Source organism: Apiospora phragmitis (assembly GCF_038363925.1).
Source record: "Apiospora phragmitis strain CBS 135458 chromosome Unknown utg000006l:1.0-5683423.0:1.0-5690449.0, whole genome shotgun sequence".
Lineage (NCBI taxonomy): Eukaryota > Fungi > Ascomycota > Sordariomycetes > Amphisphaeriales > Apiosporaceae > Apiospora > Apiospora phragmitis.
In genome coordinates, this window is record NW_027117404.1 from 5,514,615 (window position 1) to 5,539,230 (window position 24,616).

General features: G+C 53.6%; 10 protein-coding genes across 10 annotated transcripts; 5 read left to right on the top strand and 5 right to left on the bottom strand.

The window, feature by feature from the left end:
- Positions 1 to 466: 466 nt before the first annotated feature.
- Positions 467 to 2,497, top strand: PG994_006908 (uncharacterized protein; the record flags this gene model as incomplete). The annotated part of the gene is made up of 4 exons (XM_066858317.1): positions 467 to 689; positions 803 to 1,136; positions 1,293 to 1,736; positions 1,849 to 2,497. 4 exons carry the CDS (start codon positions 467 to 469, stop codon positions 2,495 to 2,497), a joined length of 1,650 nt encoding a protein of 549 aa, XP_066717586.1.
- A 490-nt stretch (positions 2,498 to 2,987) lies between these two features.
- On the bottom strand, positions 2,988 to 3,413 carry PG994_006909 (uncharacterized protein; the record flags this gene model as incomplete). The annotated part of the gene is made up of 2 exons (XM_066858318.1): positions 2,988 to 3,295; positions 3,359 to 3,413. 2 exons carry the CDS (start codon positions 3,411 to 3,413, stop codon positions 2,988 to 2,990), a joined length of 363 nt encoding a protein of 120 aa, XP_066717587.1.
- Positions 3,414 to 3,689: 276 nt separating this feature from the next.
- On the bottom strand, positions 3,690 to 4,784 carry PG994_006910 (uncharacterized protein; the record flags this gene model as incomplete). Its single annotated transcript, XM_066858319.1, has 2 exons — positions 3,690 to 4,424; positions 4,491 to 4,784. The coding sequence occupies 2 exons, from the start codon at positions 4,782 to 4,784 to the stop codon at positions 3,690 to 3,692; spliced, it is 1,029 nt and encodes a 342-aa protein (XP_066717588.1).
- Positions 4,785 to 6,840: 2,056 nt separating this feature from the next.
- Positions 6,841 to 7,032, bottom strand: PG994_006911 (uncharacterized protein; the record flags this gene model as incomplete). The annotated part of the gene is made up of 1 exon (XM_066858320.1): positions 6,841 to 7,032. The coding sequence occupies one exon, from the start codon at positions 7,030 to 7,032 to the stop codon at positions 6,841 to 6,843; it is 192 nt and encodes a 63-aa protein (XP_066717589.1).
- Positions 7,033 to 7,852: 820 nt separating this feature from the next.
- PG994_006912 (uncharacterized protein) lies at positions 7,853 to 8,062 on the top strand (the record flags this gene model as incomplete). Its single annotated transcript, XM_066858321.1, has 1 exon — positions 7,853 to 8,062. The coding sequence occupies one exon, from the start codon at positions 7,853 to 7,855 to the stop codon at positions 8,060 to 8,062; it is 210 nt and encodes a 69-aa protein (XP_066717590.1).
- A 399-nt stretch (positions 8,063 to 8,461) lies between these two features.
- PG994_006913 (uncharacterized protein) lies at positions 8,462 to 10,057 on the bottom strand (the record flags this gene model as incomplete). Its single annotated transcript, XM_066858322.1, has 7 exons — positions 8,462 to 8,895; positions 8,965 to 9,274; positions 9,355 to 9,496; positions 9,597 to 9,610; positions 9,671 to 9,781; positions 9,849 to 9,896; positions 9,959 to 10,057. The coding sequence occupies 7 exons, from the start codon at positions 10,055 to 10,057 to the stop codon at positions 8,462 to 8,464; spliced, it is 1,158 nt and encodes a 385-aa protein (XP_066717591.1).
- Positions 10,058 to 12,281: 2,224 nt separating this feature from the next.
- PG994_006914 (Phytanoyl-dioxygenase) lies at positions 12,282 to 14,117 on the top strand (the record flags this gene model as incomplete). The annotated part of the gene is made up of 7 exons (XM_066858323.1): positions 12,282 to 12,553; positions 12,625 to 12,670; positions 12,760 to 13,000; positions 13,077 to 13,115; positions 13,209 to 13,382; positions 13,494 to 13,660; positions 13,773 to 14,117. 7 exons carry the CDS (start codon positions 12,282 to 12,284, stop codon positions 14,115 to 14,117), a joined length of 1,284 nt encoding a protein of 427 aa, XP_066717592.1.
- A 661-nt stretch (positions 14,118 to 14,778) lies between these two features.
- On the bottom strand, positions 14,779 to 15,892 carry PG994_006915 (uncharacterized protein; the record flags this gene model as incomplete). The annotated part of the gene is made up of 5 exons (XM_066858324.1): positions 14,779 to 14,890; positions 14,919 to 15,025; positions 15,069 to 15,132; positions 15,212 to 15,382; positions 15,453 to 15,892. The coding sequence occupies 5 exons, from the start codon at positions 15,890 to 15,892 to the stop codon at positions 14,779 to 14,781; spliced, it is 894 nt and encodes a 297-aa protein (XP_066717593.1).
- A 2,495-nt stretch (positions 15,893 to 18,387) lies between these two features.
- Positions 18,388 to 19,157, top strand: PG994_006916 (uncharacterized protein; the record flags this gene model as incomplete). Its single annotated transcript, XM_066858325.1, has 2 exons — positions 18,388 to 18,644; positions 18,746 to 19,157. 2 exons carry the CDS (start codon positions 18,388 to 18,390, stop codon positions 19,155 to 19,157), a joined length of 669 nt encoding a protein of 222 aa, XP_066717594.1.
- A 1,770-nt stretch (positions 19,158 to 20,927) lies between these two features.
- PG994_006917 (uncharacterized protein) lies at positions 20,928 to 22,352 on the top strand (the record flags this gene model as incomplete). Its single annotated transcript, XM_066858326.1, is given in 3 exon segments — positions 20,928 to 21,389; positions 21,403 to 21,711; positions 21,732 to 22,352. 3 exon segments carry the CDS (start codon positions 20,928 to 20,930, stop codon positions 22,350 to 22,352), a joined length of 1,392 nt encoding a protein of 463 aa, XP_066717595.1.
- Positions 22,353 to 24,616: the final 2,264 nt, after the last annotated feature.

Sequence of the window (24,616 nt, forward strand, 5' to 3'; positions counted from 1 at the left end):
GCCTGGCACCCAACCGTACACACTTACACAATGCGGGGATCCTGGCCTAGATGCAGGCAAGCTTGGCACGCAAGTCAACTCTGCTGCGTCGGAACGCCTTTACCCACACAGCAGTGATCTTCATGTCCATCTGACGTCGGGGCAAAAGCTGCCGATGCTGTACTCGATCAAGGCCGAAGAACAAGGCATCTGGGGTCAATAGGTGACGGGTGCAATAAGGTGCATGTAACGTGGGCTGCTGACAATCTGGGGGGTTACATGTATGTTGCTTCAAGGGTGCGGGGGAGGGTCGATCGTCAAGAGACGCATGTCAGCAATGCTTGACTGAGTATTTTATCACACAGCTGCTTCTTGTTTCCCTTTTCCCTGTAGCTGAACATTCTGAAGACCTTAGACGTAAGGTCGTATTAAGCCATAAGAGATACACCAGATTTCGCGGGTCCGCTCCTCCGCCAGGTTCACCAAGATGGCGTGTGTAGCTGGTGTCGCAGATGCGCAAGCTAAGACACACATTGGCGAGCGTGCACTGACAGACGATGGAGAGAAGGTCCTGGAAGAAGGCGAGGTTGAACCTGTCAACACGGCCTTTGCCATGATTATGGAGAAGCACAAGCCCAACCCATGGGGAAAGGGTCACATTCAGCTCTACATGTTGGCGACAGTGTGTTTTCTGAACTCCACGATGAGCGGTTAGTCCTTCTCGGCTTCTTCGTATTGTTCTTCGCCTACCCTCTTGCGCATCTGTCTGCATCCACTCAAGTGAACAACTCAATAAGCCGACTTACCCGGCTATTATTATCAGGCTTCGACGGCTCCCTCATGGGCTCTATCAACGTCCTCGACAGCTTCACGAGCTACTACGGCCTGTCCAAGGACGGCGCCGCTTCGACGGGCATCGTGTTCGCCATCTTCCAGGTCGGCCAGATGTGCGCCGCGCTCTTCGTCTGGGTGGCCGACTGGCTCGGGCGCAAGTGGCTGATCTTCCTCGGGGCGGCCGGCGTCGCCATCGGCACCGTCGTGACCGCGACGGCCACGAGCCTCGGCGTCTTCATCGGCGGCCGCTTCCTGCTCAGCTTCTTCGCGCAGATGGCCTGCTCCGCCAGCCCGCTGTACCTGGTCGAGGTGGCGCCGCCGCAGTAGGTGACTTCTGGGGGATTGAGTCCTTCATTTCCCCAATGTAATACTTCTGGGGGTGTCGGTGGGTGTTGAGATCGTTGCCGAGTTCCCTACAGTCATTCCCCTACTTCCATCGGTTGACGTATAGAGTACTAACGCCGAGTAATGGTACTTAGATACCGTGGGACCTTGGCTGGCATGTACAACACCTTCTACTACTTCGGCTCCATCCTCGCCACGTCGGCCGTCTACGGCGCCCACAAACACCTGTCGCACACGGACAACCTGGACTGGCGCCTGCCGCTCTGGCTGCAGATGGTCTGCCCCGGCATCGTGGCCGTGCTCATCCTGTTCTTCCCCGAGTCGCCGCGCTGGCTGGTGGGCAAGGACCGGCACGAGGAAGCCCGCGCCTTCTTGGTCAAGTACCACGCCAATGGCGACGCCCACCATCCGCTCGTCGACCTCGAGATGGCCGAGATGCTCGAGTCGCTCCGGGTCGAACCGATCACCGAGTGGCGCAACTTCTTCGACCTGAGCGTGCTCGTGCGAACGCGGGCGAGACGGTACCGGACGATGCTCAACGTGGTATTTGCATGGTTTGGGCAATTCTCGGGAAACAAGTAAGCCCCACCAGAAACCACACATCATCCCTTTTTCCTCATATGCAATATCTTGATTTCATACCTTCACATTTTGAAATAAAGGGGGTAGATCCTGACTGACACTACGCAGCGTCGTGTCTTACTACATGCCCTACCTCCTTGACAACGTCGGAATCAAGGACGCGGACACCAAGCTCCTGCTCAACATTATGTACGCACTCGAAGGCTACCTCTTCGCCATAGCAGGCGCGCGCATGCACGACGTGATCGGCCGGCGTAAGATGCTCCTAGGCGCGACGGCCGGCCTCATCCTTTCGCTCGCGATCGCGGCCGGGACCGCGGCGGGCTACGAAACCAACGGCAGCCAGGCGTCCTCGTCGGCCTCCATCGCCTTCATTTTTGTGTTTGGCGCCGTCTTCGCCTTCGCCTTCACGTCGATGCAGCCCATCTACCCGGCCGAGGTCATGAGCAACGACATGCGCGCCAAGGGCATGGGCACCTACAAGGTCGCCGGCGGCGCCGCGGGGTTCGTCAACACCTTCGTCGCACCCATCGCGCTCCGGCGGGGGAGGTACTGGGTCTATGTGTTCTTCGTGTTCTGGGACTGCTTCGAGTTCGCGTTCATGTACTTCTTCTTCGTCGAGACCAAGGGGCTGACGCTCGAGGAGATGGACGGCATCTTCGAGGCGCGGAACCCGCGCAAGGCCAGCACACAGAAGAAGAAAAGGAAGGTCAAAGTCGTGAAGTTGGTTGGTGTCGATGCTAAGGTCGAGGAATGAGATGGTTGCTATTAGGGAGAAGTAGTGCTGGGGTCGAGTGACTAAGGGGTACTTCTAAGATAGTCCCTCGCCTAGACCAGCTGAGTGGAAAGTAAGCTCAGCACCAGCATCTTTATAACTTGCTTAAACGCATTAATACGAGAGCCTAGGTTGGTGGTTGCCCATCCCTTTCATATTAAATGACCCACTAACACTCCCTCTGCTTTACAGATTAAGTCGAGAAGATGGTGTTCTGGAGGCCGAATTTGGCAATCGCGAGATCCCGTTTTCTGATGGCACGACACCGAGGGAACTCGGTCTGTGAAGGTTGCTCTCATGTACTCGGCGCTTCGGCCCCATTTGGCCTGTTCGATGCAGCCGCCCGTTCCCGATTGCGGCTCCACTCACCTCCCGGTTAGCGGCTCCCGAGATCCCGTTTCCTGCCTCCTCCACAACAAGCCTCCATAAGGGCCATCGCCATCGCCATACTCAGCTACTCAAAGAGCTGGAATCACGTGTCGAACTGCCACTTCTGCAGCCCGCCACGATGCGCGTCGGCCTTGGGCGCCGCCCTCGAGGCCATCTTGATGTCGGCGGTCTTGGCGTACTCCTGGGCGAGCTTCGCACAGACCTTCTTGTGCTGCTTTAAGTGCGCTTTCTTGCAGTCGCGGGAGCAGTACAGGACGGATTTACAGACGAGGCAAGGTTTGAGATTCGACCCCCCCTCCTCCGAGTCGGAGACCTCCTCGGCCTTGTGGCATTGAGCGCATGACTTCTTGGCGGGTGCTGCTGGGGTGGACGACGACGATGGCCCGGGATCTCATTTCGTCTGTCAGTTTCACGGTTGCGGCATGGCGTGACGGGGTAACGGGGTAATAATACCTGCAGAGTTCTGTTCGGATGCGAGGTTACGAGTTGAAGATGAACCTTCGGCCATTATGGTGGTTTGATTTGTTGGTTTCGCAGTTCCTTGCTTGATTGATCAAATGGAGATTTTTATGAGTTTGCTTGTGACTGGTAAAAAGAAAATCGGAAATCAGGGCTGAGAAAGGATTGATTGGCGCGATGTGATTCGTGGGGAAGCTCTGCATGTATTAATGCGGGAACTATGTGGGGTAGGTCACGCACGGGCCAGGATCGCATACGCCTATGCATGGACCGTTCTCACTGCCGGTAAGTACAAGAGCGTATGTCTTCCCATAAACGGACAGACTCATCCACCATTACTACGGATTACCTCGCTCGTCTCCTGGGTGAGGCCGGCAATGATATGATCTTCCTCCTCTGCACCTAGGATCCTGGCAATGCTTCTGACTGCCTCATTGTCTCCCTCCATAGCACTGATCAGTTCCGTGACGCCGTCGCCCTTGTTGTGGATATCCCCGAAGCCCGTCAGCCAAGCGTCGTCGTTTGTGTCGACCAAGACTTTAGACAGGTGTCCATGCCTCCAAATCAGATCATTCTGATGCAGACCATTCACCGTCTCGCGGATTTGTCTCACCCAGTTCTGCCTTCGTTCTTTGGCGGCAGCTCGGAGTCGGTCCATGTACGTGGCGGATTCGTCGCCATCCTGCAAGCCTAGGGGGGCACATTCACTCAACAGACCAACGACATGTCCCAATTCGGCGTGCATCACGTATCCGAGCAGCTTCGGAATTCTACACAGGGCAGGACAGTTCGAGCGGCACTTCTCCACCGCTTGCATGGTCGTCAAGTGATGCAGGAAGGGAGGGAAGCACAGTCCAGTCGGCTCGGCAAGGCAGAACATCTCTCGATCGCCGACGAGGACTCGACACTCGATGCCAATGCCATGACTAAAGATCTCTAGTACGGGGACGTCTGCTGCGGAAACCTGCGGCAAGTCGTCGTCGATCTTGAACCCCTGAACAGCATCGCCCCCAGGATGCTTCAGAGCAATGTTGGCCTCGCGGTCATAGATAGGGGCAAGCTAGGGTATGCGCGCATCAGTTCGGAATCGGAAGTGGACAGTCTCTTGATATAGGAGGGCTTGCACATTCTGATCACATTCGATGCGGTCGTCAGATGGAGTAAAGAAAGAAGCCCCGGCATCGTCTATAGCATCCCAGATTGGGTCTGCATCGAACCATCCGCTAGACTTGTCCATGCTTGGGGTGTGGATAAGGCCGATGAGCTCGTCGGCGGCGGCGCTCTCGGGAGTGTGGTCGGATGAGACGGAGACGGCGATACGTCTGCCGCCGCTATCCTCAATGATGATTGTGACGTTGTCAGCATCACCGGCGTCGATGCCCGTGATCTTGAAGCGCAAATCTTCATTACTAGATGACATGGCTTAATCCACCTGCTGCTGATGAAACCGTAGAAATGATACTGATTGATCGAACACCTAGGAAGATATGAGTGCCACGTTTCCGGAATTTATGGGTATCTGGCTCGTTGAGGATGGAGACGGCTTGTTGCTTGGTTTTAGTCTCTAAGCAGATGGATCTAACATCCAAAGGAATAGGACGAATAACTACTCGGTAATTCGATTTGGCAGCAGGGAAGATGGTCTGTTTGTGCCTTGGGCAGACTATTACCGCCCTTGGTTGCTATGGAATTCTTCTTTGTTCTCCCGCTCCTCTCGTATCCAGCTTGACCTTGAAGAGTTTGAGAGTCTCTGGATAAAAACGGCGTGTAGGCTTTGATCTAGGTTGGTGGAAACATCCGGTCATTAGGTGGGTCAGAGACCATCCATCATCTTCCACAATGTCCATAATCTCATTCTCGATGGCTTCATGCTCATCGTCCTCCTCCACCTCATGAAGTTTTGTTGAGCAGACTAATGAGGCAGACCTCTAAGGAAGTCGGATACTGGAAGACAAGTGGCGAGAGGCAGGCTGTCTTGGTCCAGCCACCAAATCAGTCGACTGAAATCCCATGGAAGGCTTTGTTGTTTTACAATATGATCTGACACTTGGTGCAAACAAGTCCTTTTCTCCCTGTAACCATGTAATATTTATGCTGACAATGGAAAAGGCCCTTTCGGCAAAGGGGGAGAGAGATGATGCCCGTGGCCAATAAGACATAATGCTTTAGAAGACCCCTTGAATCAGTAGTTTGTTTGCCAAGCTTCCTCCCAGCGTTGATATTAACATTAAGTAGTCAGTGCAGCATTAACCGGAAGATTCATTGTCGGAAACCGGACGGAGCACAAATATCCGAATGGCTCGGCCGATGCTCTGATGCGCAAGGCGGCGGGGGGCATGGTATCATTATCTTGATTAGAACATGCGCTTATCGAGATACCGTTGCCAACTGCCCATCCTGGATATCGCGTGCTTCGTGTCTTCATGGATGAGTGATCTTTCCATGTACCTATTGCTGAAGGTGTAAAGAGGTAGACAGATGCTTTTACGTGCATTTGCTTCCGTCATACCTGTACTGTAGATCGCACATGCATATAGTACCTAGGCCGGAGCCAAGCTCAGAAGGCATTACGGTTCCGTGTGGCCAGCAAGGTACCTAGTCTAGGGCGTTAGGATCCTACAGTGCTGAGGTAGGCACATGTATTGGTAAACTGGACCTCAAGGCTACCTGCATTCCTGCACGTTTGGGCAAGTACACAAGATTGACCATCTTGCCCGTGACTAACTATGTTGACATTGCGGATGCCGAACATAACGTACAGATTCAGGCTATGAAAATGACGTATGCACTTGATGAAAGCATCTTATGCTACTCGGTGGCAAGGGCAATTGCATCGCACCGAAACAGCTGGAAGCTACCTGCAAGCAAGGGTCCCTGCCGGCGCGTCTAACACCATCCAAGAAGAGGAAGGCTGGAGATACCAGCATTCCCATTACCTCGATACAGGATGATGACGATCAGGACATTCTGCCTGCCGCGGGACAGAGCCTTGGGAAAGGACGAGAATCCTTAGCCCAATAGCCTTGTCAAAGAAGAAGGCTCGGAAGCCCAAAGACCCACATGAACCCCCCAATCCGCTGTATGTAGGTATGTACTTGGGCATGTATGCGCCGTCAATTGATAGATACGCGAGTACTGCATCGCGTCTGAATTATTTTCGATGCTTGGATGGGAACCATACATCCAGGGAAGCTGCATGGTTTGAGGACGTAAAAGTTGATTTGATCACCAAACCTCTATGTAATCATGACGATCTCAGAGTTGAAGTCGTCACTACGTACCTCCTAGGCGAAGCGCACGCTGACAGTGGTTTCATACGGTTGACTGTTCCGTTGCATTTACGTACTGCACTTCTCATGGTCTAGACGTGATTCCAAGCAGCTGCCTAAAACAATAACCAAAAAATAGGGGGAAGGTAGGGCCAGATGACTGACTACCTGCACCTCTACAAGGTAGGTAGGCGCATCAATACTATGTTACTTACTCTTGGCGGATTCGATGGGTTCGGTGTCGATGGTGCTGTCGAGGGTATTTTCCATGGTGCAGTCAGTGGTCGGGGTGTCACCGGTCGTATCAACGGTGGTGGCGACAAGGGTGGCATCAATGGCGGCGTAGATCGTGGTGTCATGGTAGTTTCGCAGATAAAAGCTGTCAATGGACTCTATCATGCTCAAACTAGGAGGTATTTAATCTTCAAACCTTACTTTTGCTGCACTACTCAATCTCTTACCCGCCTGGGGGCGTCCGTGGCTCAATCTTTTACCTGACTCCGATGCTTGTTATGATATGCCCGAGTCTTCGGCCGACTCAAAACAACAGTCTCGAAGACTTAATGCCAAAATTTGCTATCATTACTCTTTTCACAACTCAGCTATTCCTCTCCAGTACTTACAAATCATTGTTCTTCGGACGCTAGAAGGTACACACATTGCCATGGGAATAATACAGTCACTAGTCGCAGGTTGGCGATACTGGGAAGGGCCACTGGCGACACAGGATTTGGCGAAACAACGCACCCAGAAAACGATCAACCAGCAGACTAGTTCACTACTGTTGAACCAGCCGTTGGATGTCCTGTTGGAAATAGCGTCTCATCTGCCCCCAGAAACCGCCGCGGCACTGTCCTTGACCTGTGAGGTAGCACTAGCCGTTTTCCTGCCGAGGGATCTGGTTGATGCTAACTTGAGAGCTATTCGCCGATTATTCAAGAAAGACGTCAGCTATCGCTATTACTATTGCTTCAACTGTGGTAGATACCGTTTCTATTCGAAAACGTGGCGTTTTGAAACACATATTATAATGGGTTTGCAGTGTCCACCCTGCGAGACTCGGCTGACTTTCCACTGTATTGGAAACTGGTTTTTTGGCTTCCACTTTTTTCAACTCATCATGAACGAACATTTCTACGGACCTGGAAGAGGACTGCACCAGCCCGTTTTCACGCCCAATTTGGCAGCAAACGGGACCGTCTGGCACATGTAACCCCGTATGGCTATTCTGGACGACCAATACTTTCTGTCTATCCGGTACGAGGTCGTCACCTACCACCAGCTGGGCGCGTGGCGCACGCCGGACGACTGGATGTGGGAGGCATTTACTACGCTGGGTATCGGTACTGGGCCACGCGCCGGCGTTATATCAACTCGGATCATAAGCCGGGCGCGGTCAAGAGGCGCTGGGAAGTGGGCCATGCGCTAAAAGAAGAAGAGGAGAAGCGATCGGGTTGTCAGAGTGAGAATTCGTGATTGGACTAGTCGACGCGGCAATTCACTAACACAGAAGCACTTGAAATATCCCATAGTAATGCCATCGTTTTGTTTCGATCTATGTCTGTCATCTAGAGATGCATCTGGCGCCGTCATCTAGACATCTATACGTTCGGTGTGTAGTAATGTACACTGGAACTTGAGCGACTGCGCTATGTCATGTTTCCCGTGGTTATTGTCTCCCCTTTTCCCAGGACCCACTCCTATTACATGATTACACCAAGTAGGTAGGTCCTTTCCCTCTTCATATCCAATAACGCCGTACTACTCTGATCGAATGTCGTATGTCGCATTTCGACCGATTGTGGGGCAAAGTGACAGGCGCTCATCATCAAAAGGCATATCCGCGGTGTTCCTCAGGGGCATTTTCCACCCGAACGGAGTACTCGTGCGTCCGGGTGATCATGCGCTTCTGGCTCTCCGAGTCCTCGTTCGATTCCAGGTCGCCGCCCTCGGACCCGGGGCGGGCGGTGCCGGCTTCGCAGGTCGTGTTGTTCTCGGCGCGGCACCCGAGGTTGCCCAGCTTGATGTTGCTCGACCCGGCCGGGACTTGGCGGTCGCCCCCCGTGCCGCCGATGGTGACGAAGTGGTGGCTGTTGTCGTTCGGGTTGTTGTTGTTGTTGTTGTTGCGATGGCAGTTGGAGGAGCCTGTGGACGACTTGTCGAGGACGGTCTTGATGAAGCCGCGAAGGGACGGCAGGGAGCCCGCGATGATGCCGACGCCGCACTCGATCTCGGACCAGATGATGATGTTGGCGATTTTATCTGTCGTCGGATAGAATTCACTTGTCAGTCCTGCTGGGGCGTTGGGATAATGAAAAGCAATTGACTCACAATAATGGTCCACGGAAGCCGTGTAGGCGCCTAGATAGGGCAGTCGCACAATGGTGGACAAGCTCGCCACAGCACCGAGCGCCAAGATGCCGGCGACCGAGATCTTCAGCTTGCGCTTCATGTTGAGGTTCCAGACGATGAAGCAGGGGAGGATGGCGCACGCCCAGTCGGTGAGGATGGACGAAGCCGAGATGAAGTAGCTGATGTTCTGGATGATGGCGTAGTCCATACACTCGCCAACGTCCGGGTCGCTCTGCAAGACCGGGTCCCAGTTCTTCGCGATGGGCTGGCAAGTGATGACGACGGCGATCTAGGGGAGAGAGCAACAGAGTCAGTTATGGATACTTGTTTTGATACAACATGATATCTCCTACGATGGGTGTCACATACGAATCCAAGTATGGCGCTAAAGGTGGCCAGAATCATGATACACCAGAGCGGGATGGTGTGTTTCCTTTCGTTCGTGATGCGAAACAGAGAGAAGCAGATGCTGCCTTTGATGAAGGGAAGACTCCAAGCATACGTAACTTGCCTATGTTCGTTCCCATTTTGTTAGCCGAGAAGCAACGATGGAACCAGCAATGCGGTCGTGTTTCGCTTATCTTCATCCCGAATGGATAGAAGACACCTACCAAAGAACGAGATACTATAAGAGATAAATCGTTAGCTGTGCGTTCCCTCCAAACGTAGGCTAAGGTCGACTTACCATGGTAGCAGCCGGGCCATTCCAGGGGTTCGCGAGGACCTTGTCATCGCGACTGCCCAGGCCAGCAAAGCAGTCGAGGCAGCAGAAGATCGAATTGGTGACGAATAGGGCCTATAGTCCAGGTCCATCGTCGTTAGTCGTGCGACGGGCGGCCATTCCCGAGTCCTCAGAAACTTACCACCGCGACCACCATGAGACCATCGTCGATGCCCAGTGCACCAATGCTCTGACGGGCGTAAACTCGCAAGGACACCACCAAAATTGCAAAAAAGGTTAGAAAATAGTGACGGCCAGGCATGCCACGCCGAGATCGTCGAGGTTCGTCAGCCAGTTCTCGGGCATGTCGCTGAAGAAGACGGTCGGTCTGGGCGCCGCAGGGTCCGCCATGTTGATGAAGGCTGAACTGAACAAAGATCGAATCGAAGACGAGGCAATTCCGGGTGGAGTACGGAGTAGCGACCGTGGTGAAGAGAATATCAGAACGAAACAGAAATGCCAGATCTCGGGAAACGAGCGAAAGCCACAGAATCAAGTGGCGGTGAAGAGATAAAGCGACATTAAAGATTGTCTCTCTGTCTTGAACATCCCTCGGGGCTTATCATCGATTTCGGCCGGTTTTCATCTAGGATGTGAGCATAGCAGCAAATTTCAATTTGGAATAGAAGAACGTCGTTTATTTACCAAAATAGTGCTGGTCCCTAACCAAACAAGCCGTTATTGCGGAGTACAGGATGGCACGCATATCCTGCCGTGCGGCCTATCGGAACGCGTATCGACGTCCTGTGGGTTCTGTGCTCTACTACCTAGGTCATCCTTCCCCTCGAAGGGCTTGGTAGAGCAAGCTTTTCGGGACATTATGGATAGTGGGCTTCTGTGGGGGGTAAAGGGGGGACTGATTTTTGACATGTAGGGGATTCCGGGTAGTTAAGAATAAGGCTTGCTATATAACTGTCCGTCTACGCTGTGCTGCCCAATTAGGAAACTCGCGACAATGGCATGCAGCATGTTTCTTTAGCGAGGGCTGAGGCTGGCAGTGGAGCGAAATCTGAGCACTCTGTAGATCGATCGCAAGCTTCTTGACATCTTCCTCTGCGCTAATGCTTCTTCTTTCTTTACGGGAACCAGGAACGGCAGCGCTGTTGAGACACATAGCTTTGGAAGCCACCGTTACTCTCGGTCAGAGACTCTACCCTACAGTCTCCTGGGACTCGAGTGAGTTATTTTGATCCGGCCCAAGGGATCAGACCTGAAATGGACGTAGATCAGCCAGGACGATCATGTTTCCATCTGGAACTGGCAGGATGCGAATCCTAGATTTCATACCCCAGGCTTTCGCTATCTCGGTACTATCAAAGAACCAGAACACAATAAGCGAACAGGCCATGGCACAGATGATTTGCCAACAACCAGGTACTTTGCATGGTTATGTGTTCCAACTCCAGGGAACATCAGCTGATATATGGAATCTCAGTTCCACTTTGAGAGGGTCCTCTCTATGTAGGGGCTCTTTTAGCCTCAACGGATGCCTGCCGTCAGCACCTTGAACAGTCCGGGCGTGGGGAGTGACATTGAAGAGATTAGCGACATGCAGTCTGTTTGAGATTTGATGATGTTCATAGCCATTCCTAAATGACAGAATAATACTCTCCCCAAAGGACGTCTTCGTTACTACCTCTTCGTCCCTCTTGGACAAGAATAGTATTATGGCACTTTCTATAACTAGTGCAGTTCCACTGGCAGATAAGGGACGTTTCCTCGGCCAATTCGGATCAGCGGTGTCAACCCCGGCTCCGAAAAGACCTTAAGGTCCTACCACGCCCCGTCGGACCCGTTGTATTCCCAAACATGTGGGCTCTATCCAACAGGGATCCCACCTCGACTTCCCCAGCGGCCAATCAGCGGCCCGCCCCGTCAGGGCTGGATAGTGGTTTCCTAATATTACTCACGGAGCAATTGCCCAAGTACGTGGGGAAACGCCGGCTCGTGTTCAATCTGCGGCCTCCGCAATTCTGGCGTTGGAAGAAATGAGCAGGAATGTCTGTGCCGCATACAAAGGCTCTTCAACGGGTCCCCGTTTTTAGGCCGGTCTTTAGCGCCGAGACTAGGCCGACGTTTTGTGTGATACTGAGACCGGCTCTTTGCAACGTCGGGACCCTGGTTGTTAGCCTCCTTCCTCTCAAACAGGGCGGAGAGTGTCTCCCACGGCGCCTGCGCATTACTAACACCAGCGCGCGCGTTTAATCCAAAAAGTAGAAAGATCGTCATAATGAACAGTCCCACTACTACTATAAGAAATGGACCACCTTTGCTGTGCCTTAAAAAGGGGCAGCAGGGGGTGGGAACTTGGGCGTCTTGCATCATCCCCGCTCCCAGACGCTTGGAGAATAGCAAATGCGAGAGGGGAGGATCTTCTGAGTAATAAAACAGAGCCTATCATACGTTCGGATTTCGCCTTCCCCACCTGTGTGCAGTAATATAAGAAAATCCTATTCCAGTCTGACTGAACCTTTTCCGGGTTCGAAATACGACACAACACATTCGGCCGAGATAAACCTAAAACCTCCTAGACGAGTTTCATTCCGGCATCTTCACGAAAAGAAAAAAAGGAAAAATGGCAGGCGTCGCACCAGGAAAGACCTACACGCCCGGTCTGGACTTCAGCGGGGTTATCTACACCTGCCCCGTCAAGAAGGCCGATTCGGAGGCGGACAGAGCCCATAAGATCATCCAGGAGAAGCTGCCGCTGCTCAAACAGATCAATGCTCTCCTCGCCGTCACCTTCGGCGACCGCCCTACCTTCTTTATCGACGGGCGCGCCGATGAGGCCAAGGTTCTCGACTCCTGCCAGGATGAGCCGCACTGCCGCCTGAACATCAAGCCTGAGTACGATGGCGCTCTCTCTGGTCTCCCGTTTCTTATTGGTCAACGCGTTCCCTGACACTTCACGTCAACAGATACATCATCCAGTTCTACGAGGGCAAATTAGAGCCGCGATATGGGGTCAGTATAATTCGCGCCTCTCTCCGCCGCTACAGCCATCGCCAATTGAGACAGACTGGGCACCCAACTAACGCAATGTCTCTCTGTAGCTGTTCAAGGACGCCTTCTTCAATGAGGCTTCCATGCCGTCGGGCAAGATCCCGGTCGCCATCAAGTTTGCCGACCTGCTGACGCCGCACCCCCCGACGCCGCCCAAGCCGGCCAGTGTCTTCTCCCGGCTTCCCGAGCCCACGGAAGACATCGAGCAGGTCAAGCGCGACATCGAGGAGTTCGGCTATGGATTGGTGAAGAACGTTCTGTCCCCGGAGCAGGTGGCGATTATGAGGAAAGGTATGGGTTTACCGGATCACCTCTAGGAGCGCAAGCCGACAATGGGGTTTACTGACGTAACATCCTCGTGAAATAGCGGTCGTGGAGCAAGCGGCTGGTGAGCGCAAAGCAGGCAGTAAGTTGCGTACCCTTCCACCATCGACAACTACCCCTTTTGGTGGAGAAATCCCGAAAGCAGGTCCGCTGACCATGTGATTTTTGCAAACAGTTGCTCAAGTCGATGGTGGCCCGGATGGTCCCAACCAGCGGCTCTGGACACTGATCAACAAGGGCGACGATTTCCTCGACCTGCTCAACCACCCCATCATTGACGAGTTTATCCCCTGGGCTCTCGGTGAGCATGCCATCATCACGACCTACACCGCCAACATTGCCCGTCCCGGTAAGTATCATCTCCACGCACTCTCTTCATCGCTCGCCCGCCATACTACACAACAACTAGTTAGTTCGGATGTATGTATGTTTGGTACCGAGGCTGACCTTCTTTCCGCAGGCAATGTGCCCATGCAGTTGCACACTGATCAAGTGGCTGTCCAGCCGCCGATCCGCGACATCGCCTTCGGCTTGAACATTCTGTTCTACCTTGAGGACGTGACCGAGAAGAACGGTGCGACACGTGTGTACCCCGGTAGCCACAAGGGCCAAGTCGCCCCCGAAGACGTAAGCTTTCCCTGTCCCCCCCCCCCTATCCTTTCCTGTTTGGAAGCAAACCGGCTATCAGTCCTTGCTGGTCAAATCAAGCCGCTAACCAAAGATGGCCAACCACCAACAGATCTTCACCGTCGAAGGCAGCGCCCCCGCCGAAGCCCCCGCCGGCACGGCCCTGATCGTCGACAGCCGCATCTGGCACGCGACGGGCCCGAACCGCGAGTCCGCCGGCGAGCGCCCGGTGATCCTGTTGTTCTTCATGCGCTCCTTCATCCGACAGCAGGAGAACAACTTCCTGTCGCTGCGCCGGTCCGACGTCTGGCCCAAGCTGTCGGACCGCCACAAGCGCATGCTCGGCTTCTACACGACGGGCGCTCTCGGCGGCGTCGACGGCGAGGTGCGCGAGGGCGTGTTTGTGGAGTGGAAGGACGGGGTCGGGAAGATGCGGGCGCCGAACGATCGCTCGTAGGGGAGAAAAGGGAGGGGACTGGGTAATTGGATTGGCATAAATAAGTACCTATATTGAAGCTCAGGGGGACACATATCAGCTTAGTGATACTTGATCTAAGTAAGTAAACATAAGAAACAGTAGATCGTTATGAACAACCCTTGCTAAAACGTTTTCCTCTAGTTCTCTGTGTCACTACCATTACACGCGCCCCATCAGGACAAAAAGGGGCAATTGCAAGCTCCGTCTCATATCCCTTTGGTAGCACAGCAGCGGCATCAGCAGGAAACGACAGACAACCCCGTTGCATTGCATTAGGGTACCTGTAGTGCTGACAAACGTGGGGTCGCTGTGAGCCGACTCTTGTGACCATCGTCCCTGGATCTTTCTTTGCCAGTTGAGTAAGCCTAGCCATTTTGGTTGAATTGCAATAAGTCTCAGTTATGTCAGATGTGGTCAATAATGTGGGATCATGTCGTGAAGGAGTTCCCTCACTCGAGATCGTGCATATTGCAGAAGAGGTGATGACTCTGGTTTTCATGCAGACGAGGGGCTTCGGGCGGGTAAAGTCATTAATATCAAGTGGGTCGGTCCTGTCCGCGATACCCCGCATTCCCACTAAGCTTTGGTGCCCAAGCTACCCACTCCAAGCTACCCCTTCACCCACGCGACCGACCGACCGTTACTGGTTTTCCCCATGAATAGCCCTCTGCACCACCGCGCTGAGGGGCTCCATGTCCTGCGGCGCGAGCCCCAAGGCCTCGTTGTCGGTCTGGTCGTAGAGCGTCTTGCCCCTGGGCCCAGATCCGGCGCAGCGTGAACAGCGCGGCCGCCGGGTCGCCCTTCTCCCAGGCCTTCTTCTCGTCCGCCTCGAGCGCGTCCATGGCCGTGTACTGGACGTCGAACTGGGCGCCCGTCTGGGCCTCGAACTCGGCCAGGAGTTCGCGGGGGCGTCTTGACGAAGGACTGCACCTTCAGCGCCTTGTTCATCGAGGCCTCGGGGTGGGCGAGGGCGGCGACTACGAGTTTGCCAACACTGCGCGAGGATATTTGATGAGTAAAGTACATGAGGACGATGCATTATCATTCAGTCAGGATTTAGGGGTGTCACTTACTCTGGCATGGTTGTAAGCCCGACTTTATCGTTCCCGTCCCCAATTAGGACAGCTTTGTGAGTTTTGGCGTCAAACCCACCAGCGGACTCATGCCCGGGCTTGAAGTCCAGGAACATGTCCGCATAGGGGCCCGTGACGACGTAGGTGATCTTCAGCTTCTTGATCTCATCTCTGCACATACGTGAACATCAGTCAACATTCGCTCTCCTATCATCATCTGCACAATTGCATCATCCAATACCTGATAGCCGCTCGAACCTTGAGCTTGTTCTGGTGCGGCTTCTCGCTCTTGCTGCTCGCGTCGTACTCGATGTCGGTGCCGTACTCGCTGGGGAAGAACCACTGCACGCTGCTCGCCTCCTCGTCGGCGATGCGCAGCAGCTCGATCTGCTCCAGCAGCGCGGTCCGGCCCAGGCAGCAGACCACGGTGTCGATGTCCTGGTAGGCGGTGCGCACGTCCTGGGGGTTCCTGATGTCGCCCGTGATGACGAACAGCCCTTTCTGTTTCCAAGCAGAAAGGATGGGCTCCTTCTCCGGGTTGGAGGCCGTCGCGGCCGAGGTAAAGATCGACACGCGCGAGACCGACTGGAGGGATGCTGAGGCGATGGCGCTGCTTATGTGCTTGCCGATTGCGCCCGTGGCGCCAATGATCAGGATTTTGGAAGGTAATGAAGTAGCCATGGCCGCTTGTCAGTTCGATTGAATTGATTTTACTTGGACTTTCGTGTATGATCTGTCGTTTGAATTGCGACGAGATCTCATCTGAATAATGACGTGCTGTTGGGGTTGAACTAGTGCACGCCCTTCTCCAGTGACTGCGCGCTCCGATCAGCGCTCCGACAGGGCCGCAGCGGCTAGCGGTTGTCTTTCAGTGGGCTCCTTTTACCCCACTCAACACTCAATCCCTCTTTTGCCCCTTTTCTATGTACTTAAGCACCAACGTCCTCGCATCTATCTTGAAATTGACGTGCGCATACGTTTAGGTATATTTTCCTTGCTCATATTTAAGAGAGAGATAGTGAGGTCTTATGTGTATAACTTATTAGTCCTCCAGCTCCTTGAGTAGACGCGTACGTCTCAGCAATATTGACTGTGGTGGCTGCTTTACTCCACAGGACTGTGACTCCTTAGGCTCTTATTTATTGAAGCAGGCGGTGCTTATTATTAATCCAAGACGGGAAGATGAGACAAAGTCCAGTACCAGTGGCTCAAGGATGAGTTTCATGACGTGTTGAGCCCATACATGATCTCTCAGCTTCTTGAGTCCTGTTCGACCGCACGGCCGGATGAGAACCCTAGACTGCGCAGGTTATCCGTAGATCAGCTGAACACTGGACGATTTGGTTTTGACAGTCCTCGATAAAGGCCATCAGCGGGGCGCTCTCCGTTGCGTCCGCACAGGCCGCCTTCTTCAGGCCGTCCACCGGCTCTGCACCAGCACTCCGGGCGTTTGACCTGATCGCCCACCCGGGGCCACGCAGATCCGGCCCCGCCTCCCCGGAATCCGCAACAGGTCACGCTCGCGTACGATAGCCGGGCTACCAGTGGTCTTTGCCGTCACAGTTGGAACTTGGCGCGCACGCTGGGCCTGACGTTTGTCATCAGCCTGTTTCCAACAGCCGGAGAAGGATCGAGTTGGAACCACTTGGCACAGCGGTTGCTGCCGCATGGTCCACTGCGGGAGTCGTCCACTCGTGATGCATCGCAGTAGACACAACGGTACTACACAGAAGGAAGCCCAGCTAGTTAAGTGCCTGGGAATATCGGGAGATGTTGGCTGTGTGTGAGATGGAGGCACCTTTCCTGGAGATCTCACCAATCCGTCTTGGCGTCTTCGACCTCCGCGTCCAATGCACGTCCGCTTAATCACATCAATCTACGGAGTACCATACCTGAGGTTATTAATTGTTCGTATTGGAGGTCTGAAACCAATGTTCGTCGCATCACAGCTGGCAAAATGTGCAATTACCCGTCCTCATTTCCATTGAGTTCTGTCAACATTCGATTGTCAGCCCGTGCAAGGTTGATGCTGCAGTGATAACGAAACGTCATGGATGGTGAATCCCGTGGCGGTGCCTGATTGACCCTTGCATTCGGCGCCAAGTGGGCAGAGGCCCTCATAGGTGGAATGATGACGACCCTGTCTTCGGTGTTTTGCTCAGATGATCGCCTGAAACGCGGACCCAGTCGTCCGCCTGTTAGTGGATTCATGCTCATCATTCGAGATCTCACAATCGCCAACGTCCATTGGCCCGGGCACCAGCTGAAGAGGCGAGTATCCGAGTCATATATTTGCAGCTCAATGCCATATCAGCAATTATTCACGAGGAATACACTCTTCCGTTGGAGTACCAGCATGCCGGTTAACCGGCGATGAAAAGAGCGGACGAGGAGACATGTCGGCTGACAAGAGACGGTGTCGCTATCCCGCCTGATGGGATGATATGGTGGATTGGAAATGGGACGTGACCGTTGGAGATTATTGGGACGATCGATCTAAATGCAACTCGATTCGTGGATACATAATACACTCCACACCATCCTTTTCTCCACAGCATAGCAACAACCACGCCGGCAGTCGTATGCCCCCAACTGTCAACCAAGGAATCAGCCGCTCCGGCAAAGCGTGCCACCAATCTGGGAAGGGGAAATCAGGCTTGGCTGCAGTGGTCCTTTCATTCGCTTCGATCGGCGGGAAAGCTTGGATGGAACAAGCTTTGCTCAATCTATTGCTGACTTAATTGACGTCGCATCTATGCAGATGTGCAGATCGACCCTGCCGCGGCTAATTTCGACTTTAGCCGGCACAGGGGTGAAGATGCGTACGTACTGACACGATGGCGACCGCCTCTTGGTCAGAAATTGGTCAGAAGTCGTAGCTCCTGTCAAGCTCTGGAGGTTCCCCCATGCCAAGGGCATGTTTGACGTTGATCGCCACTGTCAAGGCACCCCGGGGCCTGCTCCCCCTTGGGACCTGGATTACTGGAATCTTTTACCCCAATCAAACACTTCGAGTTCATCGCATCGACGACGACTGACTGATATATAAGTCACCAAAGATTCCCGTCCATCATGCCGAGTAACAATCACCACCCACCACCACTCAACCCAGCCAGTCATTTCTTGATTTGATACGACTCATCTTCACTTTCACTTCTCTCCCAGCCATCGACAACATGGTTTCCTTCACCCATCTTGCCCTTGCCGTCTCGGCGGTTGCCGGTGTCTTTGCGAGCCCCATCGCCGACCCTGACGCCCCCGACTTCGAGCTGGGAGGCTCCAGTGTCAACATCACCCGCCGCCAGGACTACACCCAGAACTACAAGACCAGCGGCAACGTCAACTTCTCTCCGAGCGGCAACGGGTATTCCGTCCAGTTCTCGGGTGCTCAGGACTTTGTGGTCGGAAAAGGCTGGAGCACCGGTGCGCGCAGGTAAGTCCACCTTATTGCTAAGGGTTTTGGCGCCTTAACTTTGGTTCCTCCATCAAAGCTTTCATCGACACACTGTGCTCACACTTCTTGCCCCCTCCCAGAACCATCACCTTCTCCGGCTCCACGACGGCGAGCGCGGGCACCGTGCTCGTCTCCGTCTACGGCTGGTCGACGAACCCGCTGGTCGAGTACTACATCCAGGAGTACAGCAACGGCCAGGGCGCGGCGCAGGGCACGCAGATGGGCACGTACACGGCCGACGGCTCGACGTACACCATCTGGAAGCACACGCAGGTCAACCAGCCCTCGATCCAGGGCACCTCGACCTTCGACCAGTACATCTCGGTGCGGCAGCAGGCCCGCCCCGGCGGCGGCAGCGTCACCGTCGGCAGCCACTTCGACGCCTGGAAGGCCAAGGGCCTCAACCTCGGCACCCTCAACTACCAGACCCTCTCGACCGAGGGCTGGGGCTCCGCCGCCGGGTCGTCGCAGTACACCGTTAAGGGGTCTTAGAGCGGTGGGGGTTGTGTTCGGCTGTTGCGGGTCCTCTCACAGGCCGCCGACAAGATGAGCATGATGCGCGAGCCGCATTGTCAACAGACTACCAGATGGGCAGGAACTTTGCATGGGCTATTCGTTTGACTTTCGCTTCTCAGGCGCAAGTGGTGGCCAAGGTTGCACGTCTGCGATGGGAAACTGGAAAACACTTTTTCTGTACATATCTTCACTTCGTACCAAATCTTTTACCATACATGGCAACATTCGAGACTTATCATTCATACTCTCCTTACCTGTGCCATGATACCAATTTGACCCATATTAGTGCCTCGTGAATCATCAGTGCCTAATACCACTGTTGTCGTTCCGCCAAAAATGGGTAATAAGGTCAGCTGCAGTTAACCCCCTGAGTCGGGTGTCTCGATATTCGTGCCCCTATTCGGAAATTTACGTCGAACGGGGAAGAGAAGTGGCACTCGTGGCGTTTATAACCAATGCATGACCTGCCTAGCAGGCATATGCAGGGAAATTGTCTCGCTTTCACATTCTTCCGAGTGCCTGCATCGACTGCCGTACAACGTCGTCGCACATGAGGTCAAGTTGCCCAACGTGAAGAGACGTCTGCGACACACAGGGTTTTCTGTCTGCCGATACGAGTTCCCGTGTGTTGGTTATCGAAGGTGGTTTTGGGCGGAGCTGATCGACAGCAGCAATTCTGTTGTTTGAGTCGCGCATCCCAGGTGATGTCTTGGCTGCATTTTTGTCCGCTTCCGGTTCCCGCTAAAACGACCGAATCGCGGCGGCGCATGACCCAACTGCAGGACAGAAGCTGAACCACCTGCATGGTAACCCTCCGAGGGGAAACATTCAACCAACCGGGTGGCTGGCCGCCCTCGCTTACCCATGTCTGATTCATTGTCCTACAGCTTCAATCCCATCAGGCTCGTCAATTTCCTCGGTTTTCTCCTCTTCCAAAAAATCGAGCCTTGCACGAGGGATGCGCCTCGCGTCAGCGTGCGACACATAACGCGAAGAGTTCCACGTCCTATTGGCGAACTTCGAACTGGAATTGGGTGGAAATGGTGGGTAAGCAACCGAGTCCAGAAGGGAAAAAAGGAGCGCCACTATCCCGGGATCCCCGGCCCGACAAGAAAAACGTGGAGTTGTCAGCACCTACAACCATGAACCCAGCGCGAACCCTCGCAAATTAATATATAAGAGTTCAATTTATGGCGACCCGGTAATCTCCATCGCCAGATTGAGTTTTCTTAACCAATTACCTTTGACCTTTCCGATGGAAAGGACCGCGAATAATACAACCGAATACTCGGAACACGACATTACCGGCTGTGTAACACACCCAGTTTACGTAAGTTGGCGTGAGGAAGTATGGTAAGATTGGTTGGTGATGTTCATGCAAAGACTAGGACGATGACACCATCGCATGGCGTCAGATACCCTGCCTCGAGATCCTGCAGCCGCGTAGGCCGCGGTCAATCTACTGCTGATAGTTTGGTACCTGCCTCGTACGTCACCCCTGCTTCTGCACATCACACCCTGCTGCTGAACCACCCAGCTGAACGAGACAGACGGACTATCCCCTGAGCTGACCACCAACAGATGTCACCGTGGCAATTGGCATTCCAATACGGAACATACCGGCCACGAGGCGTATATATAAGCGGACCTGTCCCTTCTGTGTTGGATTTTCCCATCTGCTTTCTCTGGCAGTGTTCCCAAACCACCTTATTCATCCAGGCACCTCGAAAGGCACTTCAGGGTAACATGTTATACCAACGCCTCCTGACGGGCTTAATCCCCGGCTTACTACTCCACTCAGTTTCCGTCAGCGCGTGCCCCAAAGCACCCCAGCACCCAACCGCAGACAAGGCCGTCATCAAGCGCGACGTCGCCATCATCGGCGGCGGCTCCTCAGGTACCTACCTGGCCGTCCAGCTCAAGGACGCCGGCAAGAGCCTCGCCGTCGTCGAGCCCAAGGCCCAGATCGGCGGCCACGCCGAGACCTACATCGACCCGGCCACAGGCATCCCCATCGACATCGGCGTCGTCGTCTTCGAGAACACGACGATCGTCAAGAACTACTTTGCGCGCCTCGGCGTGCCCCTGACTGATAATGCCAGTATTTCGGCGACCGCAAACGGGACGGTGCCTGTGGACTTCTCCACGGGGCAGATCGATGCGGCCTACCCCGCCCGACCAGGCCGCCGTGGCCGCCGCGCTCGCGGGGTACGCGGCCCAGCGCGCCAAGTACCCGGCCCTCGAGACGGGCTTCAACCTGACGTACCCGGTGCCCGAGGATTTGCTGCTGCCCTTTGGCGAGTTCCTGACCAAGTACCACCTCGAGGCCCTCGCGCCCGTCGCCTTCCTCGTCAGCCAGGGCATCACCCCGTACCTCAACGTCAGCACGCTGTACGTCTTCAAGAACTTCAACCCGCTTCAGCTGACCCAGCCGCTGCTGACGACGGCGCACCACAACACGCACGAGCTCTACGCCAACGCGCTGGCCGAGCTCGGGTCCGACGTCCTTCTGCAGACTAGCGTCAAGGAGGTTAATCGGGGCAGCGGCAGGGGGACCCCGTCCGGATCACGGTCCAGACCCCCGAGGGCACCAAAATCATCGAAGCCAAGAAGGTCGTCTTCGCGGCCCCGCCGGTCCTGGACAACTTCGCCGGCTGGGACCTGTCCGCAGACGATACGGCCCTCTTCGGCCAGTGGCACGCGAGCGGCTACTACACAGGCATCCTCGAGAACGCGGGGATCCCGGCCAGCATCACGCAGCTGCAGAACTCGGGGCCCAGCAAGCCCTTCCGGCTGCCCGAGCTGCCCGGCCCCTACATCTTCGGCCAGGTCGCGGTCGCCAACGTGACGCAGGTGTATTACGCCAACGCCGAGGCGGTCTCGGTCGAGGCCGCGCAGGCCGATATCCTCGCCAACCTGGAGCGGTTCAAGGCCGCCAACGGGATCCCCTCGGCGTCGCAGCCGTCGTGGCGCACGTTCTCGTCGCACGCGCCGTTCAACCTCATGGTGTCCAAGGAGGCTATCCAGGACCGCTTCTACGAGAAGGTCTTTGCGCTTCAGGGGACGCGCAATACATACTACACCGGTGCGGCGTGGACGACGCAGGCGTCCAACTCGATCTGGGAGTTCTCGGATCAGTACCTCCTGCCGATCCTGATGGCTGCACTGTGAGGGTAATTGATGGTGGTTACTATGTATTAATACGGGGAGATTGCATGAAAGAAACGGCCAACGATGGTATTAAATAATAATCTTAGTCTGTTTTCCTCCCACGGGTGTCTTCACTCGTGGCGTCATGATATCAGTCACTTTGTACTCCCTCAAGAACCGCTTCTCTTCTATTGTGTAATATTTTAGCATATAACCATTGAGTCGCATTAGTCAAGTGCCGTACCCTAGGTCAAATTCTCTTGTGTCATTTACCACCAGTCACATAGTTATCGTCTTCAAATGTAAATAATGTGTCCGAATGGCTAACATCTACTCATTCAAGGAGAGTTCATAAGGGGGAAGTGAAAGATGCCAATGCGGTATATTGGTTTCAATTCAGAAGGTTATAGACTGTAGTCAACCTGAAATATACAGACATGGATGCTGAGCCAACATCGTCATTCAAGTTTGGTCCCTCCCCTGTTTCCCCAGCCGTGACTGCTGCTGTCAGTTTGCCAGAGCCACGACACTGCAGGTCGTGTAGTACCCTGGTCAAACATCACATCGGTGATGGTGACAACGCCATCCTGGAGGGCTGATATTCCGCGATCTCGTAATCATCAGCAGGATAAGGGTAAACTGCTTCCCCGATGCACCAGGCTAGCCGCACATCTTAGTATGGCGACAGACTCCTGTTTGCCTTGGCATGAATTGTGCCGCAGCAGGCCCCGGCTGGGCTGTTGGGTAGGGGGCGGCGGCGGCCAGGCGTGGAGTTGGGTCCAACGTGACCGTGATTGTGACAGTGTTTCCGTAATTGGCGGCTTTAGCGGCAGAGAATGCCGAGAAACTGGCAACGAAGGTGACAAGGAACTTCATCTTGAGTAGGGTTTTGTTGGTTTGTAATGTAAGGAACTGGCGAGAAGTGATGTGGTGAGAACGAGGAAATGATAGTATGAGCGGCAAGGAGGAATTGTAGCAAGAGCAGTGCTCCTGCATTCTTTTTATACATACTGGTGTATCCAACCGGAGAAAGGTTAAGCGCTGAAATAGAGACGATGTCTTCCTGTCAGGTTGACTGGCTTTAGGTAAGTATCGGAGAAACCAAAGATCAATGCAAATCAGACTTTTACGTCCAACCACAATCCACTAGAGATGGGTCCTTACAGAGCCTTTCCAATACTTATACTCACTTGGTTCGATGATGCTTGAAAACTGTTGAGTCTGTTATCGCTGACTCCTTCTTCATTCACATTAGGGACATCTATTCCAACGAGAATCAGGTAACCTATGCTCAAGTCCAAATCACGAAATGGAAACTCTGAACTGAATGTGAAGTAATCAAGTACTCATATATAAGTTAAGAGTGTTGAATGGGCTCTCGTACGTACGGTGGTTCCGGTTTTAATCGGGGTTCAATCGTTCTATTCTGTTGTTCATGTCTATCTTCAGTACGAGCTGCGAGGGGCATCGTATGCCCCTCTTGATAAAACTGAAAAGGGGTTCGTACGCGTAGGCACGTGGCACCCCGTTTAGAGTAATATAGAAAACCTTAGTTCCTGCTATTCCAACACTGGCAGTTTTCTGTTTTGGCGATAGAATCAGCCTGTTCCCCTTTTTGGATACGGGCCTTCCCTTCCCGAGGGTCTCGTACGGATGGGTTACGCTAATCCGGTATTCGGTGCCTGCCTGAGCCGTACAAGTGATGCTGTACCTTCTTGATATTAATTTTGTCGGGTAATAAGTCCTCTTAACTAGTTATTCCAGTCGTCCGATAATAGTGAAGGTAATAGGGGAAGTTATTATACGTTAACGTGTATTACTTCTCGTTATAAGTTAAAAAGAACGGTTTAAAAGTAGTAATAGTAATAGGGGTACCGTTATATATCGCGATACGTTACACTTTATTAAGGACGTGCGAATCTAGCCTCTCGATATACGCTTCTATACGTACGGTAAGGCTGTTTATTAAGACTATTCACTCGAGGGCCTTGTTTGAGGATACCTTAGTAAGGGCGTTTGCCAGGTTGTCCTTACTATCGATATAATAGATCTATAAGATCTCCCTTCTCTCGTACGATTCTCGGAAGGATATAATGTTAACTATAAGCCTCTTTTCGTTTATTATACCTAGCTTAACTAGGTAGTCGTAAAGAGATCTCGAATCTATATAAAGGGTTATTAATATATTTTAAAATCTTAAAGTTCGTACGATTCTTTTAAACGTGGTACTTAATATAATACCGCTATTTATACCGGAAATCGTACCGTACAGTTCGCTAGCTAAT